A 22,231-nucleotide genomic window follows, 5' to 3' on the forward strand; every position below is an offset into this window, starting at 1 on the left:
AGATGGTGTGCCTGCTGCATCATGGAGTATGAGTGCACTCAGCTGCACATACAAACAAATATAACATCTCTCTCTCTCTCTCTCTCTCTCTCACACACACACACACACACACACACTCTCTCTCTCTCTCTCACACACACACACACACATATCAGTACAGGCTTGGTTTGTCATGCACACTCAACCACCATCACTTGTACTTCTTTGCACGCATGTTCATCCTGCTCCTCTTCAGTTTGCTCCTCAGCGAGGTCTCCTGGTCCTGGAAACCAAAGCCAGAGTGCACATGTAGGCCTGCTGGGTTTTCTTGCCCGGCACAGATTAGATCAGGGCCACAGCCTGATGGTTGGCTCTGTCTGAGAGCTCCAAGTCTTTGGCTTTTACTCTTACTCGTGGAGGCCTTCTCCCCTGGGAATATTCCAGCTGGGGCCAAGCAGAGTAAGTGCTGCGGGGAAAGTCCAAGTCCAACGCACACTGCTCAGAGCACCAGGAAGTACAGAGAGGAAATGACCTGGTCTTTTGGAAGTCATTAAAGCCTTAATCTTATACCACAGGGGTAGAATAAAGTCCAGCAGCTTCCATTTTGTCTTTTCTAGATTTTTTTTATTTATTTATTTTTTGCTGCATTTATTTTTGTACATTGTTATGCAGTGTTTTTGCAGCTGGCTAAAAAAAGGAAAACAAGACACAGTTAAATATAAATGACAAGAAAAGGAGAAAAACATTTAAGTCGTCTGTTGGTTTAACCTGAAATTTTAATCAATTGTGATTTTAATTTCTGACATGATTCTTTTTGGACTCTGCTCTCAGAGAGTTGTTAATGCGTAGCACCACCTCTACATCCTGCTTAGACACACTTCCCTTTGAGCTTCAAACTGTTCGGACGGTGAGGAGAACTGTGTGACGCACAAGTTGGTGCCAAATGGAGAATTTAAATTTTTCAGCACATGCCATTTTAGCACTTGAATTATTGAATGCTTGCACTGAGCCATGAACTTGTGCATAATGCAAAGGCGAAGAAATGTTTCAACGCCGTGTACGTTCAGAGAAATGTGAGTCCTGGTTGTATACAGAAAGAACAGTGAAGGCGTTTATAGCACGGCAGGCATTTAAATGTCAACAACTGTACTGTCAGTGCGAAACCGACAAGGGAGAAAAACCAAACGTAAGATTTTGTGATTTACAGTTTTCATTATGGCTCTTGTGTAGTGAACTTTATAATTGCATCTAAGTGGATTCAGAGGAATGATACACGTTATATAAACAGATAATAATCCAGATGATTTCATAATCTTAGGCCAATAAAAACAAGAAATCTCTAGTTTTGATTGACCCTACCTGAGGTATTGATACTGTATCCACTGATTGTATTATTATTATTACAAGGCAGTTTGAAGCTTAGACCATAAGGTTAGATAATGGCATGTTCATTCAGTGGCTTTGCCTTTAAATGGTAACATGGATCTGCTGGTGCAGAGTGTCTTGCAGAAATATAAACACTCCAGACACAGGCTAATGTTCAGTATATCCTGGGGCACACATGCCGTCTGTGAATTGAACTCAATCTCTTTCAGACAGAACAAATGAGATTAAATAAGATCACATCCGTACAAAAGAAACATAATCCCACCAAAAGTGTTGATTTTTCCTTTAATCGTCTCTAAAGCAACTTTCAAATCTAAGTTTTCATGGCTTATAGAACGTTCCTTTCTTTCACTGCCAACAGTTAGTCTGTGTTTAAACAGTATCATTTAGTAAATCCCATTATCAATAAAACACAAAGATTCCAGATCAATCCAATTGCAATGCCTTCGCTGAGCTACTGACGACTGACGCTGGTGTTGTTCACCATGGGCATGGTGTGAATGTGTACCACTACTGACGTCACCGACTTTTCAAATGAACATGAATCTTGTGTTTTTGTTGTGATTCCTGTGCTGTTTCCCATCAGTGTAGCCCCTTTGGTAAATGTTCCTCCATTTTTCTTTTCATTAACAGTATCACTAAATTTTATACATAGTAAGATACACATGGTACATACGATAATCTCTCCTCTCTCTGGCTCCATCACTCATGGGTTTGCAAAACACTTTCCATCTCAGTGCATTCCCTCTTTTCATCACAGAAGAAAATGGTCTCCTGGGTTTTCCTTCTTTTTTTTCTTCCGTCTGACAGATGACAGAGTATGAAAATCTCATCATCTTAAATTTAACGCCTCCTCCTGTTTCCTAGACATTATCTCCAGACTAAGCATCAAAGATTGTCTCATCTGTCTGTCACACTGTACAATTATTATGATCCAAAAAGACCTGTATAACTCCATGACCTTATCTGCTTAACACTGCTGCAAACATGTTATTTAGCTAATTGCTGATACAGTACCACCACTACTATGAACCCATTGGTCATTCTGACCGCACATTCAAGTACGGAAAGTACCCAGCATTCTTCTCTCTGATTTCATACATACATTATGTGTTGAATCAGTACACTCCGTGTCATGATTGGAACATTCTTGACTCTATCCTTTACCACCCTAACCAGCTGCTCCTCAACTCCATATTTATGTTTCTCTTGAGCCAATTAAGAACCCACTAAAATTATGTTTGTTTGTTTTTTTAAGAGGACTTAAATAAATGACATGCAGTAATCTTAATGTATAGGGTAGAAGTGTGTTTACATTTTTCGCGTAGTGTTTACAAAGAGCAGACTGGATCAAATGACAAATATAAGCTCTTAGTGAGGTTTACTTTAGACAGCCTTCCTGCATTAAATGACATCAAACGGCCACCGGGAAATCTTAATATGAGTTTCTAAGTGTACTGCCATCTACACAACTGTCTTACACTCTTCTTAATGGGAGATCTTAACCCACCCTGCTCCTCAGTTCAAAAAGGGAAAAAATGAAGGGGAACTTTATACGTTCAAATTAAGAGCAAAAAATTCCTTCCTTAAAAGTCTCTGTTTATGGTATCTTCCAGGTGCGCTTTCCCTCATAAAATGTTATTGATAGAGAAGTTACATTGTAAATGGAACCCTCCATCTGCCTACTTTTTGTGAAGGACCACACACTTCATGGATATCGGCCCCTGTCCTGATGAGCGCCGGCACAATGCTGTGTGATGGCAACCAGGATAAACTGTTAGAGCTGTGTCGGATACATGGCAGCTTAAAAGCCTCCATCCCAAATAAAAAATTCCTGAAAAAAGACAGGAATAAAAAAGGTTCTGTCAGGAGACTCTGAAGATAAAGACCAGCCATGTGAGATGAAAGCCTGGGGACAAAGCTTGGACGGGGACAGGAAGTCTGATGTAGTGTCCTGTCTTATCGCTGTTTCCCCGTCTGCTAAATACCAGTTTCCCTGTCATACTAATTTAATCACAGTGCAAAATGGTGTTCTACCATAAGTCAATAATTTAGTAGAGAGTGTAGACTTTATAAAAGTTGTTTCCTTGAAAACCCACAGTCGTTGGCTCTGTCTGAGAGGCAACCTAAGTTCTTCCATAGGTTTGTTTTCATCCTTGGTGATTGCTCATGTCTGGTATGTGGGAGACCAGCAGCATGTGCTTCAGATTCCTCTGTGTGTGAAGTTCTCTCTCAGCAGCCAGACACACTCTCCAACAACATATTTACACCCCGGGAGAGTTAAGTAGCCGTCAGTCACTCAAGTCATTACTGGCAGCTTGGAATCTGACCTTTACTGCCGGACACTGATTCTAATGCATGAAGTCAGCATAGCTGGCAAAACAAAGTACCAATAGCAGCGTTTTCCTAGGCCTGAATGTAAAGTCCTTGGAATTACTGTGGTCCTACCTTTTGGAGTTTTAAATGTACTGTATCATCCTTTGAGCCTGTTTTTGGGTAGTTTGTTTTTTGATTTTGATAACTTATTATATAACACTTATGCTTGGCCAGTGCATGTAGACATTCAGTTGGAAGAGTGAAGCCCTGGTAGTAGACAGTAATACACAGTGATTGGTTTTAAAAGTACTTCATATGACAAAGTGCTTCCTTAAATGACTGTTGGTCTCACTGCTAGTTTTACATCTTCTTTAGTTGAACATTATGACAGTTTTGTTCATTACGATTCCATTAGCAGGAAGACTGGCAATAAGTAATGGCCAATGACTGTCACTGACTGGATACTGTAACTATAGGATCACTATAGGATCACAAGGTCAGAGTACACAGAGTGTACATGGATACATGGTGTGTGTGTGTGTTTGCAGCCTCAGTCACTATTAGGCTTGGTTAGTTTGTCTTCATGCTCGTCTTTGTAGTAAAATTATCATTAAACTAAGTGTCCCAAATTAGGCCTTACCATCTTCTATCTTTTTTCAACCTGGTGATTTTTTTCTTTTTTAGTTTTAAAGGAGGACATTTTGGTCACAGAACAGAAGACAAGAGCATCAGCCCTGCAGTAAAAGACAGACCCTGAAGTCTAATGTCAGGGGGACGCTTCAGTGCATCCAGAAATGAGAACCTTGTAAATGTTAATAACCATAAGGAAAAATAATCTAGGAGGAAGAAAACCTGGAGCAGAGACCAGCAGCAACATTTCTTTGTCTATCCACACCTTAACAATCCAAAACATTTGTTAACATTTGGGACAATATTAACTGGACCAAACGGACAAACACTGTGGTTAAATCAACCGAAAAGAGATAACATCTATATTCAGCCAAAATAATTGAATCTACCAGCTTTGTCTCTTCCTTACAAAGGAAAATCCTGTGAGCAAAGAAAACATCCTGGTAAATACCGTGAAAAGATATTGAATGTATCTAAAAACACTTGCCAAATATGCATAGTTGCTTACGAGTAAGTGATCTTGCCTTACAGTAGGAAGGGCATGAGTTTGAATCCTTGCTTGAACTGCTGTGTTTGTGTGTTGTGTTTTTTCCCTGTGCGACTGTCGGTTTTACTCTCGCTGTCTTTTCAAAAACGTTGAAGGAGTAAATGCTGGTGTGAGCGGTTGTTTTCTTTACATGTGATTATGGTGTGTGTACCAATATCAACCCAGTCATCTGTTGTTACAGTACAGATTAATACTGTAACTGTTTGTTGTAAATAAAGCTCACATATCTTTATTTTAAACAGAACCAAAGAAAATACTTCAGCTTATCAGAGATTTACCTTCCCGTACTGGAATGTACTGGAATAAGCAATTTATTTGACTTTTTCCAGACTGTGGGCTACATAAGCTCTGACAATGGGGGCTTGTTTTTAGTCTGGGTGGACGTTAAGTTAATCCACTTGTCCTTGAAAGGGCTTTATGAGCAGAAGTACAGAGGATTTACAGGGTTTTGTCATCCCATAAAGGTCCATTTGATCCTCCAGCTGAAGAAAATCAACAAAGCTGTATTTGCACAGTTTTGTGATGATTCCAATTAAGGACTTGTTCCAGGTAATTAGTTGGTTAAACATTAGAAGACGGCAGAAGTATGCTGCCTTCAAAAACAACTCCTTTGATTGTTGTTGGTGTTTATGCGTTTGGAAAAGGCTGTCCATTACTCTTGTCTTTTTCCTAGCTGGAAAGATGCAGTGAAGCACTTTACCCATGAACTCCTGTTTCCTTGACAAGTGAATAGAGCTGAAAGATCTGTTCCTGGGACCTAGCTCTCAACAGCATTCCTCATGTTTAGGAAAACATAAAAAGTGACGTCAAAAAAAAAAAAAAGTAAGCAGTCAGCTCCTTTGGCCTTTCTCGTCTGGCCCAGATGCCCATATGAAAGCTAGCTTTTGTGTGCTGGACAACTCCAAGGTAGAAGGCCAGTGTTTTTCCTGGCATGTATTGAATAAACACACAGCAATTACCCTAGGCTGCCTGGAGTGTCAAACCCTGATCTGCACTTTTATTTTGCATTATTTTAAAAAGGGACCTATGAAGTAAATGTGTGTTTCACACAGTTTTTAAAAAATGTTTTTGCAGGTTTTTCTTTTTCTTTTCTCGATAACCATAAAGATTGTGCATATAATGTCAACTACGTCCTGAGCCAACTGCCGTGGTGTGACAGAGCTGCTGTGGCAGAACAGCTTTGAAAACTTTGCTCTGAAATATTTAGGACTCATTCACACAACTTTTCTAACTTGTCTGAATATGTATGCAGTCAAATCGCAGCTGCCTTTCTACCCATTCCTTGGAATTTCATTATTCATCCGAAACATTGCTTTAACTCTCTCTCCCTCTCTCTCTCCCTCTCTCTCTCCACAGTACTTCCACCCACTCCAGTGAATTAAGCCCTCATTCACAAATTCAGCACAATATTTTTCGTGTAAAATAATTTATTGTAGAGTTCACACACAGAAAGTGGTAATACTTCATTAGACCATATCTCCATAACACGGTCATGTGATAACATTGGGATTCCGGATCGGTGTTTCTTACAGGTCTGATTTGATCTTCATACATCTAATAAAAATCCAGTTTTAGACGCTAATCTTAATTGGATATGCTGCTAGAAATGAAGCTGCGCAGTTCACATTTTCATGTGAAAAATCAGTACAGTGTCCTGTGAGGCTCAACAATGACTTTCTCAATTTAAAAACCTGATACTTTTCAAAGAAGCCGATCACCTGAGTCATCGGTGAAGGCGCTGTACCACCTGTACTGACAGCCAGTCCACTGACTGAGAGAGAAACAACCGTTCACACTCAAACTCTAACCTATGGTCATCATAAATGTCCAGTTCACATAAGTATGTGTTGGACTTCAAAAGTGTTTAATCAACTTATCATGAGGTCAGTTTTTTAACCTGAGAAATTAAAAGGTTTTTTTTATTACACAGTGATGAACAATATTTGTACCTGGAATAAATAATAATCAGTTGCAGAAACATATTATATTGATTTGTTATGGAGTAGTTACATCTATACAGTCTTCCATTTACAACTGGGCCTGTACTGTATTGCATATGTGGCCCCCTGGTGGAAATGAGGTTGACCTAAGTCATTAAACAAATTGTGTCTAAACTTGAAAGTTTAGTGATGGTGATCATGGTGATGTGACTCCAATCCCTTTCTTAAAAGTGTAGTACTAGTATAAAGAGTGTATATGAACGCCTCCTACAGTACAAGCCACAAGTTTCTTTCCTGTGGTTCCCTACTACTGATGACGTTGAAATGATACCTGCAGTGTACTTCTTTTAACACTGCTCACTGCTTGAAGAAGTAGTGGATCTCCTGGCAGGGTAAACACAGCAAACAGCGCTGTACACACTCAGCAGTCATGTTTACCAACAAACACAGAAAGGAGGCGGCAGCCGTAGCCTCTAGTAATCTGTAGTTACCTGCAGAAGTAGATCCTGTTTGTCACAGATCAGATTGTTGTCTGTTCTCATTAACCTGTGGTTTGGTCAAGAAAATGAAGAACAAACAAATACCATGCACACTGGGGAACTGTGGTGTTTGGGTTGTTAACTGTGGATTAATATGGATTTAGTTTTAAGGTATTTTTCTACCACTGGTTGTACAGTCGTGTGCATATATAATTTTTTTGTTTAAATATAATTAAATTGTGCTTAAATATAAACTAGTAAAATTTAGAAAATCTGTTGATTTTTTTTTTCTTTTTTTAATAAATTTTAAGCCAGTGATTTTAATCCTGTTGAAGCAGGGGATTTTCTGTTTTTAATTTTCTGTTTTTAATGCACCAAGTAACTTAATTGAGTAACTCTTATTAGCATGTTTTTTGTGTGTTTTTTTTAATTTTTAGTTTAAATGACATACCAATATACAGGCCAAGTGCTTGAAGAGTAAGTAGAGGTCTTTCAGTATGGAGTGTTCATGGTGATTGCTGGTTCTCCAGGTGCTCTGCTCTCCTCCCAAAGTCTCAAAACACCCAGCATTTGTTGAACAGGACTGTATGTAAATGAAGATCATTCTGCATGTACAGTATAAAAGTCAGTGTGGATGGTTGTTTATCTCCACAGTATGGACTGGTCAGTGCCTGGGCTGTGACCCACCCTCGACAGCTGGGAGTAATTAATCCGTAGAAAATGAATGAATTGTTACAGAATTCTGCAGAATCACATTAGTGGTCGTGCACACTGATAATTGTTTTACAATGACTATCAACAGGGTCTACAGTCTGTTTAACAAGCCTGTGAGCAGCTCCTTAATTGTTAACATGTGTGTCTTTATATAAAGTCTTTAATTACGAACAGCTACGTCAGGTCAGACGACTGTTCCTGAAAGACGATGTTAGTCCGTCCATTCCTCAGGTTTCCTCCTCTGTGGCACTAACATATGTGTGTACACACGTGAACGGGCACGACTGTGGATGTGATGGCACTGGCTCGTGTGTGTGTGTGTGTGTGTTCACAGCCCCTCTATGGAAACTTGGCCATCATCCAGCCGTTGCCCATGAGGGCTGGTAAACATGCTGCAGTAGATCTCACTCTGTGAACACAAGTGCCAAACACAGTGTAAACTTGTTTCCATCACTTCATTCAGTTTCTCCTGACTTCTTTTTTCCCCTTCTGGTCATTTGTGGTCTATGAAATCTGAATCATCATGTAGTCTGTTTAATGTGGTATGATTCAGGCAGTATATGTCTTAAAGCTGTGGTTCCCAAAGTGGGGGGCAAGCCCCACTTCTGTGGGAGGAGGAGGGGAGGGGTCAACGATGTACACAGATTTCAATTTCAACATTTTCTTTATCTGTGCCACAGATGGAAAATTGAGCTGATTTCTAAATGTATTTTCTTTTATTCCATCAGAACATGAGCTTTTTGGGAATTTGAGGGTTTAAAAATGAGTTTTCAAGCAGTAGATTTGTCTCCTACAATTGTATTTTTGATTTTTATATTTATTTAAAGATATTTTTTGCTACCATTTCATAGCTTTAGGGAAAAATCTGAGTTTTATTTACTCATATTTTGCTGTTTCTTTATATATTTGGCTTGACCTTTTTTCTACCTGTTACCTGTTCATAAATAATGCACAAGTTTTAGCTTCCAATCATGTCATTTGTGATCAAACATTCGATTGTATGTCAACGTAAATATGATACTAAGGCGAAGCTGAACCTTTTCTACTAAAGCTTAACAAAATGTAATCTTACATTTCACAAAAGTCTTAACTCAGATGTGAATCTTTTCATTAGCTTTGGCACCCAAACCGAGATCCTTGGGACCTGATTCATTGGTTGTTTCCATAGTTGAGTCACATCAGACATGTTAGTTTGTTTACATATTAATATGAGTAATGGCAAATATCTCTGTAGGAAACCAGCCTTCAGACATTCACACTTCCTGAGTATTCATCAGACCTGTCATCTGTTGCCCCCGAGGGTCAGCTCAGGTCTGGGGGTGGTCAACACACAACTGCCCCCGCTGCAGCATCGAAACCAGATGTCTGATGCCATGAACCTCTTAAAAGATACCTCTCTTACAATGGACCGTGACAAATGCAGTAAGTCATTCACGTGTGCGTTCCCAAGTTGTTAAAATTCTTACAATTAGTTCAGAATGGCCTTTAGCTGTGCTTGTTGAGACAACCGAAAGGTTGGACCTGAGGACTAGCGTGAGTGTTTACATTTACCAATGATGCAATAGAATTCAAGAGGACTTTTCATATGAACTTTTATTTTAGACTGAAATGTATTTACATACTGGAGGAAAACATGGCAACATGTACAAATAGTATTAATGATGTCATACATACAGGTGTTAGATAAGGCTAACGAGACATCAGACAAACTTCCTTTTCTCTGTTCATCTGGTTGATACGTGTTCAGTTCAAACTCATGCCAAACTAGTACTCCAAGTTTTGTACTTCTATGATGTCCATGATGCTTTGGCCCATCACAGAGAACCAGGGATTTGACCTGAGTGCATCATCAGGCATTGTGTTTGAACTGAACATATTTTGGTCTTGTTCTTCATCAGTTTGTAAAATCTGGAAATCAGATGGTTCTGTTCCAGTCACCCTCAACAAACAGCCAATCACATCAGAAAGGAACTTTTTACACCAGGTGCTGCTAAAACATCTGCGCTCACGTGTAGCTCCACTAACTGTCCTCTGTGGTGTATGATGATGGACAGGACCTGGCCTCTCCCTGCTACTATCTCTCCCTTTCTCTTCTCCAACTGCTTCCCACTTATAACAACTGACAAGGGGGTTCATGGGTAATCTGTCTACGCCAGTGGATGTAAGGAGATGTGTCTCAATCTGAAGTAATACAGGTAGAGAAAGTCATGGAAGACATTTGAAGAGGCTGGAACACAGACAGTGTCAGCAACACACTTTACTGCAGTTCAGGACATCAGTTTATCTTTTTACTTTACTCAGTTAATAGGAGACATTCAGTTGTTTGCCCTTGTACTTTATTGTACAATACAAATATGGAAGTCTCCCTCCCTCTCTCGCTCTCTCTCTCGCTCACTCACTCACTCCCTCCGTGTGTGAGGAAAGTGGCGAGAAAGAAAATTGCAGTGGAGGAAGAAACTGATATTCTGCTTTTACGTCAGCGTCTTTGGATGTGCCTCAGCAAACGTGAGTAAGATTAGATGTGCCCACTGAGCTGCAGTTGCCTCAGCATTTGCATATATCCACCCTAATGTGTGAGAGTGCGATCCCGTGAGGAAGTTACATGCGCAACGGACTGCAAGCACATGTCCTCGTGGCCACAGAAGGACTGCATCCTGAATGAAACATTGATGGAAATGGTGACAACTGTGATGCAGCCTCTCATCAGTGACACTTAAAGAGGAATGAATATTCTAACAGCTCGACGTCGAGGGGACTGGAGGAAACAGCAGAAAGGAAACCACAGAACTATTCTGGGAATTTCACAGCTTAACAGATTGCAACACTCTTGTTTGTCTTGTCAGTGCCCAGACACTAATTTACGCGAAGGCTGTTTGATAACTTTCTGAAAAATACGTTCATCCCTCTGTGGATCACCACCTGAAACAGATCTTTAACAAACAGGTCCATCACTGGACCAGGACCAACACTGTGGCCTTCACACATTGGTCAACAAGTCAAAAGTATCACACCCTAATATATTATATCTCTCAGATCCTCTTCATGTCTTGACCTTTCTGACCCCTGCGCCCACCTTGGCTCCATGAGGGGCAGAGTTTCCAGTAGCTCTGACTCACTGCTCCTCAAGCACTCAAAATGTACCTGTTCACACGTGCTTATAATTCATAAATTGAACATTTAACGTCCCCACCTTGGTTCATTTTCTGTTTCCACTTCACCTCAACATCTTTTATGTCATTGGTGTGTTGAGTTGTTTTACTCTGTGTTATCTCACTGTCTTACTGTAGTTTAATCCTAGGACAGGATTATTGTCATTTATGCATTTAATGACTATGCTTTTATGGACGAATATAATATAAAAAATGGTTATTTTAAACCCATGATTGTATAAACTCAGTCATAGGATTGTCGTTATCTGCTGGGGTTTACTGCTGCTGCAATCTCTCGCTCCCTGTGTTTGGTGGTGAATCGGGGGTGTGAATAATGTGAGACTCATGGCTGGCTGGTGAGGTGGTCTCAAAACCTCCAAACACTGAACAATAATCTGACGGACAGATTTTCACAAGGTTTAAAATTCTGCCACCGCAGCAGCAGCAGCGTTTGTCTCCGTGTTCAGCTGGAGCTTGTAACACTCCTGGAGACGATGGACTGGGATCAAATATTGGACACGGACAGAAGTGTCTGTTTGTGACTGGATGTTTCACGGATCCGGCCGTGGAGCCACGCGTCGAGGAGAATGGCAACAAAAGTCAAAGAGACGGCTCACCACAAAAGAGGACAAAGCAGCACGCGTGTGCACAAAGAACAAGTGGCCTAGAACTCCACAGCCTTTGACTATATCCAGGTCCAGTAGGACGGATCTGGGTGCAACTCTGTCAACCAGCACCTAAAAACAAAGAGAAAACGTTCAGTGGGAGTTCAGCTCCGTGCGTAAATGGAGGCACGTCGGTGCGCGTTCCTGGTACTTTTTCACAATGCGTACAATAAAGTACGTTTGTTCTCTCGTCGAGCCACGTCCTGTCCTCTGACTGCACTGCTATAGATGTATTATTGACTTCCTCATAGTTCATATCTGCCATGAGTGATGGCGATGCCTGCACACACCAACAGTACCGGTGCGCATGGCAGTGCTCATGAAAAAAGCTGTGGCGCACAGGATCGCAATGGTTATGTGAAAGCATGTGTCATTCCACTGTGCCGTGACCGAGGCTACGAGTCGTGGGTGAGGCTAATGTTCACAAAAATATGGAGTTCCCAGAGACTCCGGAGTGCGCTGTGTGTGGGGTCGCTTTCTCTTTTTCTCACTCTGTTGGTCAAATGTGCAGATTGGAGAGCTGAGGCCAACAGTAGCAGCAGCAGCAGTAGCAGCAGCAGCAGTGCTGGAAACACACTGTCTCTATCCTCGTCCGCTCTCCACTTCGTTACAGGCTGCGCAGCGGAGCTGGGACAAACTTGCTGGAGTTTGCTTTCGCCCCTCTTCACCTCCTTATGTGCCTTCTTCTGGGTCGGTGTGTACCTGATCCGCTGTCGGGTTCTGATCCAGACCGCGCTGTTCCTACTGACCGTGTACCATCTGGGTGAAGCGGCGGCGTGCTCACTCCTGGACGGGACAGATGAGCAGCTCTTTTCCTTCAGCACAGCGGCCGGAGTCGTGCTCGTGTGCGTGGCCGCCGGTGCACTCATGGTAGCGCAGCTGAACCGGGGCATATCGCTGATAGTGTTCCTCGGCATCATCAGGACCATTTCACTCTACTCTCTGCACAAAGTCAGGGCCACTTGGAGACCCTACGTGGCGTACCTGGTTGGAGTGTTGGGCATTCTACTGGCGAGGTATGCAGACAAGCTCCTTCCTGACCAAGGGAGAAACAAGGAGGGCTGCACCCCCGTGACTGGAGCCAGGGAAGAGATCCCTGTATTTAAAAGGCGCAGGAGGTCCAGTTCTGTGATAGCGTCAGACATGGCACACAGTCAGTCCAACAGTAAGTCACATCGGCGGACCTCTCTGCCATGCATCCAAAGGGACCAGGTAAGAAGTTTCTGTCCCACTTAACTTTTCTATTTCTGTTTTTTTTTCTTTTCTTCCACTGATGAGCTGTGTGTTTCGTTTGGGGAAGAGGGCGCACTGCAGAGGTATTATCAGTCATTTGGCACCAATTAAAATCTAACCAGATCATCCTAGCTTAAATTATTATTATTATCATCATTATTGGACAATGTGACAATACAGTGTAGACACCAATATTGGTAATATCTAACATTGGCAGGAACAGGAGCATTAACAAAGTAATTCACACTATTTCTGTGACACTGATTGTGTCATACATGAAGAGTTCACATAGATGGAGACTCCAGTGCCTGTGCCCTCTCCTTGCTTTTGCTGCCTATTGTCAAAATAACAAACAAATGTGGTGTTTTGTAGTTAGTGGTGCAGAGTGCAATGTCAGTGAATCATTTATGTCAAACATCTCCCCCCAGATGTGCCTGTTCTAAAATAATGACATGCACTTTTATCTTTCTGTCCTCGGCTGTAATGACACTCAGTCCACATCACTCATCAATGTTTGCTGCCCCTAAATACCAGGTACTGTGGTATTTCAGGCTTTGAACCCCGCTAATACTGGTACATACCTGCATTTGAAGGAGGTGGTGTATGTGTGTGAGTGTGTTGGGGGGGCTTCACCCAGCCAAACTCACATCATTCTTTGCCACCTTATGGAAAAATCAATGAGCGAGACGAACATGTGAATGGGAAACAGATTTTCCCGGTGATCAAAGCTCTCGTTGTGACCTGTTGGTGCAGTTAGGTTTGGAGATGAGAGGCTGCACTGTCGGCCCAGCCACTTGAAAGATGCCCTCGGCTTTCAGGGCTAGTTAGTGTTCTAGTATGCTTGTTTGTTTTTATTTGTGGTTACACACACACGCACACACACTGCATCTGAAAAAGAACACTGTGATAAGATAGTTTTATATATTTATTTACTTATTAGACTCTATAGCAACCGCACAGTTCCCATTACTGCAACAACATGCCTGAAATACAAATTATTAATAAACACTGACACTGGAATAACCTCTGATAAGACACAGTGTGCATATATGTATATATATATGTATATACAGTGTTTATTAATTAATTGTATTTCAGGCATGTTGTTGCAATAATGAGAACTGTGCGGTTGCTATAAAACATGATTATTTTATACCACTGGATTAAAAAAAACATGTTTTTTTTTAAATGCCTTTTCTAATTTTTAGTCTTGCAGATTTGTATCTACATTTAGTAAAGGTCTGTCTTTGCGTTAATCCTGCACTCTGTTCATGAGGAAGTTATGATGTGTAAAGAGTGCAAGCATCAAAAACATGTTTGCATGTTGACACAGTATCAAATACTATCTGTACTATGTAGGGGAATGTATGAAATATTTATAAAGCTAATTTATTTATCATTTATTATAAAGCTCAAAAATACAATTCAGATATGTATATGAATTTTTGCAATATTTGTAACAGAACAGGTAAAATTTGAAATTTTATCTCAAAGAGAGGCGACTGAACCTTGTGTACCGTTGCACTTCTTTACTACAGCAGCAGATTGCTTTTAAATGAGGGCATAGTGTTTTGGTCTTTTTGATAGCTTTGTTTGAAATGCTTTTCATTTGTGCGCCACTGTTGCTGTTTTCCATTGTTTCATCATCTCACCTGTGCCAACTAGACGGCCTGATTAATATGGAACAGAATGAAATGAATTGCAATGTATTTATTTTTAATAAACAATAAATACTTAGGAGCACCAACAGCTAAAACAGAGATGTGTTACAACGTTTGGAATGTCACTTTTTCAATAACACTGAATACATTTTTATTTAGTTATTTTATTTAGTTATTTTTTCACTTAATCATTTTTTCAAATTACCCAAAGTTATAAATTACCCACTCTAACCACTTTTCTGCATAGATGCTTTAATCAGGCTGAAGCCAATGGCTTACAAATGATTTCTATTATGAGTTTTTGTTGCTTCCGTGATGCGGCACGTTTCAACTACAAGGCTCAGTCTGACTAAATATGTTATGACAGTGAGGCCAGACCTGTCACTGACTTTCTGTAGCCAAGCTTAAATCTCTGATTAATGCTCATCATCAGTGGCGCTAAGCAGTTGAGCAGTCACTGCCTGCCTTTAATTGAGACACACATGGCGTACATATGGTGTCTTAACCGTGTCTTGTCTGTGTGGTCTGTAATGTGTAAACAAGCCCATGCTGACCCACACTAGTCATCACCTCCCTCACACTGCCCTCCCTAAAGGGGGTCAGACGCATGTTAGGGCCCCAAATGTGACCACCACAAGGTGACGGGAACTGGGGAAATAAGAGACAACATAAAGGGTCTAACTGACACTGCCTCCAGCAGCTTATATAGGTTTGCACAGAATAGAAGGAGCCAGGATTTTCCAGGTAGTGTTAGATTAGATTAGACCCAAGGAGACTGAGCGATGTTGGAAAGAGTAGTTATGTGTTAAAGCAGTCTCGGTCAACCTTTTTCGAACTAAGGCGTATGTTTCTCATTAGAAAAAAATCTCATATCAGTATAAGTAAATAGTATGTAATAGAACTTAACAATGTAGTTTCAATTGACTTACTCAGTGTGAAACCTGGGCCTGTTTAGATGAACACAACGCTGACATGTTTGCATGAATTGAAGGAAAAGGTGAAAAAAGACATTTAACAGCTGTAAGTGCCCGTTTTATTTAAAAAAAAAAGTTTTGTAGCCATTTGCTGCCACCCAGCGAAAGAATATTTAAGGGTTCTGACATAATTTGTGCAGGTAATGAATTATAGTTAAAATTAAATTAAATTAAAATTGAACGTCTCACAAATGTTTCGTGGTGCAATGGTTGGGAATCACTGTGTTGAATTATTTAAGCACCGGCGTTACAAAGAGGAGACCTGCACTCTGTTGACCTGACCATGTTTGCATTTTCTGTCTTTCTGAAGTATTTAAAAAATAGTGTCAGACTGTTTACAGTTCACTCATCTAACTGCGTCACAGACGTTAGAGACCCTTCAGATTAGTCATTTGTACAACAGTTAATTCAGAAAATAAACAGAGTAAAGCAAAAGCCCTCTTAGCTAAACTCTCTCACTCACACACACACACACACACACACACGATGAGGGCATTAACCCAAATACTGCTTAGTCTCCTTCAAAGCAGCAGCATGACATCGTCGTCATCTTCTGAAGTTGAGATGTTGTGGGAAGCATAAATAAAAGAAAAAAATTAAGATTCTCAAATTACTTACACGTAATATCCAATTAATACAAATATATTTTATATTTAAATTGATTAACTTTATTGGTCTTTTGGAAAATGTACACTTTAATTTAGAATATGATGTCTACAACACACCCAGCTGTATGCTCAATAACACTACAGTAATCGCTGAAACTTAGTTGATGGAAATTTGTCCCATTTTGCTTAATTTGCAACTTAAGTTATTCAACAGTTTTTTTTCAGAATGGGACAGTTTCAGTACAGGATGTAAGAGATCAAAGGAGATCATTTTTTTCCAAATTCAGCTGATCAGAATTCGGCAAGGGAATATTAAATAAGACATAAAATCAATAAGGTTTCTCAAGTACCAATTGCTTCTACAGCTCTAAGTAAGCATACACCAAATATCTTCACCAGTGGCTCACCTACATGATGGATTTCAGAATATTACCAGAAATGTCCTTCTCTACTTTCTTCATTATTACGTTGTAGTTTTTAGAATAGACTTAGGGTGTATTAAACCAGATCTGACACCAGGTGTGCTTCAGAAAGATGGTGGAAAGGCTGGAAACTGTCTACAACGTTAGCTTTGTATGATCTGTTGTTATAGACACCGTTCGTTGAAGCTGTTATTGCTGCAACCATTAGCCAAGTGTTTCAAAGCAAATTTTCTACACTGGCATTACATCATTGTGTGTCAGCTGGATGAATGGATTGATTTTTGAATGGTGGAGTGGTCTTCCCATTGTTGGCACTATAAAACAGCATGTCACGTGTCGTCATGGTAGAAGGCAGACATGGCCTTCTCCAACACATGGACTACGAACACTGACCACCAACTGACTCACATGAACTGACCAACCAACAATGATCCCACCCTGACACAGTGAGGGAGAGAGGTCTTTATACCCTGGTGACACGAGTGAGACTAATGACTGAGACACAGGTGAATGAGATCACAATGATTAACACAGCAGACAACAGGAACAGGAAAACAGACTGCCCTGACAGAGCAGCAATTATTACTGTAGCTGATCTGATATTAGTGGCCCGGGGTATTTGCATGTTTTTCTTTATTAGGATAAAAAACGGGTAAAAAGGGAAACAGGCGTAGAATCGTGGAGTGGATAGCTTTTCACAGACCGATGCATCGCCCCGTGGTAACTGTGCTAATGCAAACTTACCTGTGCTGCAGACTTTGATCACAAACCTGGTAAGTTAACCTGGAATCACTAACTTCTCCCCCTATCCACAACACTCTGTCCTTCGTTTCTTTTCTAACACCAGCGCAAATATTCTCCCAACCAGTGGAGGAAATTCTTTCTAAACTGAGATGATAAAGATATTCTGGAAATGTATGATAATGACTTCCTGAGGAATATGATACAATACAATTACTGTTCCTTTTGTAAATGTTTCCTGTAACAATTTTTGTTACACCGTTTGTAATTGTGTAGAGATTTGGCTGGAGGACTTTGTTGATGGCCTGGAGGGCAAAAACTTACCACAGAACTACTGTGGTAGTACACTCACTGGCATCCTTAACAGCTTGTTTGTGTTCCAAACATATCAGTGTGGTGAAAATGATTGGTTTTAATATTAAAAACTGTTTTGTTTTGGGGGGTTTTCCTCTTAAATTTCCCAAGGATTTGTAACTCTTCTCTGGAAAGGAAGCTGATGTCACCGTGGATTGTGTATCTTGTGATTGGGCAACTCACTACACACTTTCAGTCCATATATAGTCCAAGTATAGTTTACTGTGCTGTGTGTATAAGAGAAGACATGGGGCAGTGGTATCAGGGTAGAAAAGACCATTTTGTTGACTGGCCATGTATAACTCCAGAAATTATGGGACGGTTTTTGGTTCAACTGATGCAGTCCAGTGATGTGATGTAATAGGACGATGCTCCGGTTTTCTTCACATTTCTAAGCTGAAGTTTTCAGTTGTAATGTTTTATGAGATATTGTAAAAAGTAGGGTTTAAAAGGAACTTAATTTGCATTGTTAATCCTGTTACGACTTCTAGTAAATTTACATCTCGACCTTATCATCTACCTTATTACCCAGACTCTTCTAAATAATGAAAACGCAACTCCATTATATAAAAAAGACTTTATTACTGAGCGCAATCTCAAAAAGACATTTAAAACAAAAGACAAAATTTGTAGCAAAAAAGTCCATGTCCTTGAAACTTTGCATTACACGGCAAGAAAATATGCCTCCAATATCTCATTACATTCATTTATGGCAACAGGAGTAGCTCATATCCTGATTCTAGCACCATGTCCCTGACTACTGGAGCCTGCCAAACCAGAGGTTCAGCACTGAGTTCAGTAACCCTCTTCCATCCCTTCTCTCCCCCTGGCACAACCACAATCCGACTCCCCGTGGATTACCATGGAAATTATGGAAGGACGTCTGTGAGCATGTGTGTTAATGTAAGCTCACGCGTGTGTGCCTGCGTATGTGTGTGTGAGTGTGTTGCCAGCGGCTTGATGGCTGCCAGCTGCTTCAGGCTGAGAGGTTGAATCCACTCGCAGAAACACGGAGGCCCTCAAACCACAGACACAACCCAACGCAGCTGGAATCGCTAGACCAACACAGGCCTCCATTCCTGACACATAGCACACATATTAACACCTCAGAATCCTAATAACTGCCTCCCATTTGAAAGGAATGGTAGAATCTTAAAGGTTTGTAAGTTTGTATGTGGTGGAACACGGACGACGCGCTGTAATTACACTGTTCTCCCTCAACAAAGACAAGTGACACCCAAGGTTCTTGTGTTATCTGAAGAAGTCGCTGTTTCGCAGCTAGACGTTAATGCAACATTCCAAGCATCCTGTACCTGTACTGTATCTACCTAGCTGCGAACTGTGGCTCCGACAGAAAAGCCACAGGAAATTTTGGTAGAACTGCAGTTGTACTAGTCTATGTCTTGACTGTAGTGATGGGAGCATCGATCTCGTGGTATTGATATATTGAGTATCAATTACTGTAGTATCAATGCTAAATAATTGAAAAAAAGTGCATTCGTCGCTTCCAATTGCTATTGTATCAAACGTCTGGTATCGCCCATCATAGGTGGCTGTGACGCCGAGCAAGTTGATGTGGCTTTACTACACTCTCTGCTTTTTCTTTTCTGTATTAGTTGGTCCCAAAACACTGTGTTTGGACTTCAGTTGGTTGAAGAACAGAGATTGATATAGAGATATAGAATCACTTTTGGATATTCATTTTTAGATATTTTCATACATCCCTACATCAGTGGCTTATATGTTTTTGTGTCTTCATGTTTTTCCAGCATTTGGAGTTTGATTTAAACAGAAAACGAATTCAGTGATGGATAATATAGAGGTCAAAACAACAGCTGTTTGAAGCACTGTGAAATGCAGGATCATTTATTGTGTTTATGTGACAGCAGGTGGTCAGTGTGACAGGGCGTTACTTTCGTTAACTGACCGCAGCACGTTTGCCTTTTATCTTCATTTATCTTTTTCAAAAATCCTTGTTAAAAACAGCAGAGCCCACATTTGAGACAGAGATGCTTTACATGAGGGGACATTCCTGTGCTGGCCCTGCTGCTGACTGAACTGGAATGTGCAGGTTGAGCAGACCCTGAAGGACAGGTCTGTGGGCTGTTCACTCAGAGCTCCACACTCCCTCCCTGCACACCCTGAACCAAGCCAACACCACCATCCTAGGCTGTCACCAGGTGTGCAGCAGGCCTTCACTGAATGAATAGACACTCTCACATTGCCCCAGGAAGTGTGTGCTAGAAGTGTGCGCCGGTGCATATTTGTAAAAGGGAGGTAAAAGTGGAGACTTGGGGGAGTGCAGTCCTGGACGTAAATAGCTGCCGTCACTTGGATGTGTGAAAAACAAATGTTGTAAACAAGTGTTTATTCCTCCTCTCAGGGTGTGCATGTGTGCAGCTGGGACAGTGACAGTCACTAATATTGATCGTGTAGCCTTTGATCAGGGTTCATATCCCTCAGGTCCACTCTGGATGTTTTGTGGATTTTTAGGAAACAGAACAGATCACGGTCACTGCTGCTGCTGCTGTGATTCCTTTAACCAGCAGATCATTCTGAGCTCTTCTGACTGAGGCTGTCCAATAAATCCAAATATAGTCCGCTATAACTGATTATATATTTCAAGAGCATGACAGGGGAGTATGTTTTCACTGACAAATTGACGTATTTAGTGATGGACTGCCTGCTTTGTTACACATGGCTGCAACTGGACGCACTGATGTACAATACATATTTTATTTCAGTCATACTCAGCCAACTTATATTTTCCCTTTAATGACAACCACACAAAATCAGTTCAGGGCTGTTGGATACTGCATCCAGAAGGTTCTATTTGCCAAATTAAAAAATAACCATTGCTTCTTTATTAAATTGATTGGTAGAATTGTAAAAAAGACGTTAAGTTTAAAAAATAAACTTCAGCTATAGTTTTATATTTCAAAAAGCTTCAATTACGTGTATTGCAGCAGTATTAACTCCAATCGTTTATATTATAAGTCATGGACAAAACTATCTGCATTTGCAACTATAAGGCACTATTTTCAGGAGCCTTTCCTAAGAAAATGATCGCAACTGCAACATCTAATTATGATTTGTTTAAGGGAACAACAGATGATCATTTTTGCCACATGTACCACTATTACGGTATTGTGCAGTAATTTCACCATATTTACTCTGTTCATCAATATTTCTAAGAATCGAATCACGTAGAATAACTCCTGCAAAATCTTGTTTTCACATATGGTCACAATGTAGCACATGATGACACACAGATTAATACTCTGGTTTAGTCTCAGAAATGCAGCATCTATGATCGTGTGTTACTGAGGCAGACTTGCCTGGTAATTAAAAATGGGTGGATTTTTGCAATATTTTTATACAAATGATTATTATTATTATTATTATTATTAAGACTAAATTACTCAAACTAGTGACTGGATCAGTCATAGATCTATTTAAGGTGTTCTCAATTTTCTCATAAATGCACATTCATACAGAGGTGCCACCTGTGGTACACTTCTATTTTACTCATAAATGCTGAGCGGTATATTTACTTTCTTTTGAAAGCCATGTATTCCGTAATGTTTTTTCATTTTACTTCAGCAAAATAAAAAATCATATAAGCTAATACTCATAAAAGTTTATTATTTATTTATTATTTATTATGACGCTCTAACCCTTTGCTGCATGTCTGTCCAGTGGAACGGCCGAAAGGAAGGATGTGTGTTAGTATAAATCCTCCCCATCTGTCCAGCCGGCTGCCCCACCGACTCACCATGAGACTGTCTGTCCGAGCAGCCAACAAGGCTTCTGCGGTTTCCATCTCAGTGCTATGTTTTACTCTTTAAATATACTGGAGAGAGAGACAAAAAAAAACTGTCTGTACATCTGTCTGTCAGTCAGGTTATTTCAACCCTTGCATGGGGGAGATTCTCAGAGTTTGGGTTATGAACTGTTTTTGCACTTTCACTTTTAATTAGTTAGCATACGGCACCTGAATTTGCATGATGGAACGCTGGTGACAAGATGATTTATTTTTATGGGCACGGCCATAAATGCGCGAATGCCCCTGTTGGAATGCTGCTAATGATATTGAGTTAAACAGCATGGATCCCATTATGGACCACTTTGGTCAGATTTTGAATCCACTCTGCAAATAAAACCCAGTAATCATCATTTGAAGAGGATTATTTCCATCAGTTTGAAACAGCAGTAAACTGAGACACAAGTCAACAAGTGAGAAGCAGTCAGCTGTTTCTGTTTGGTGATTTCAACTGTCTCCCATTGTTTGTTTCATTCCTTGGAGAAGAACTAAAGATTTTTACAAGCCAAGACTTTAGCATCTGCGCTCAGTCATTTTGTACACCTTGAACAAGATTTTTGAGCAAATAAAGTACAATTTTTATTACTTTATTTTATATACTTTTCTTTAT

General features: G+C 40.4%; 1 protein-coding gene across 4 annotated transcripts in view; it reads left to right on the top strand.

The window, feature by feature from the left end:
• The window catches only part of LOC103380429 (cGMP-inhibited 3',5'-cyclic phosphodiesterase A), a 118,334-nt gene that overhangs the window by 50,416 nt on the left and 45,687 nt on the right, over positions 1–22,231 (top strand). The window contains exon 1 of one of the 4 annotated variants that reach the window (XM_025056016.1): positions 7,626–13,017. The exons of 2 other annotated variants lie outside the window; for them this stretch is intronic. In XM_025056016.1, coding sequence (XP_024911784.1) covers positions 12,076–13,017 — 942 coding nt within the window. In that variant the 5' untranslated portion in view covers positions 7,626–12,075. Of the gene's footprint in view, positions 1–7,625; positions 13,018–22,231 lie in introns of those variants that run through there. One more of the 4 variants, XM_025056017.1, reaches the window with a different exon arrangement.

Source organism: Cynoglossus semilaevis, chromosome 6, assembly GCF_000523025.1.
Source record: "Cynoglossus semilaevis isolate Cse_v1.0 chromosome 6, Cse_v1.0, whole genome shotgun sequence".
In the NCBI taxonomy this organism is placed as follows: domain Eukaryota; kingdom Metazoa; phylum Chordata; class Actinopteri; order Pleuronectiformes; family Cynoglossidae; genus Cynoglossus; species Cynoglossus semilaevis.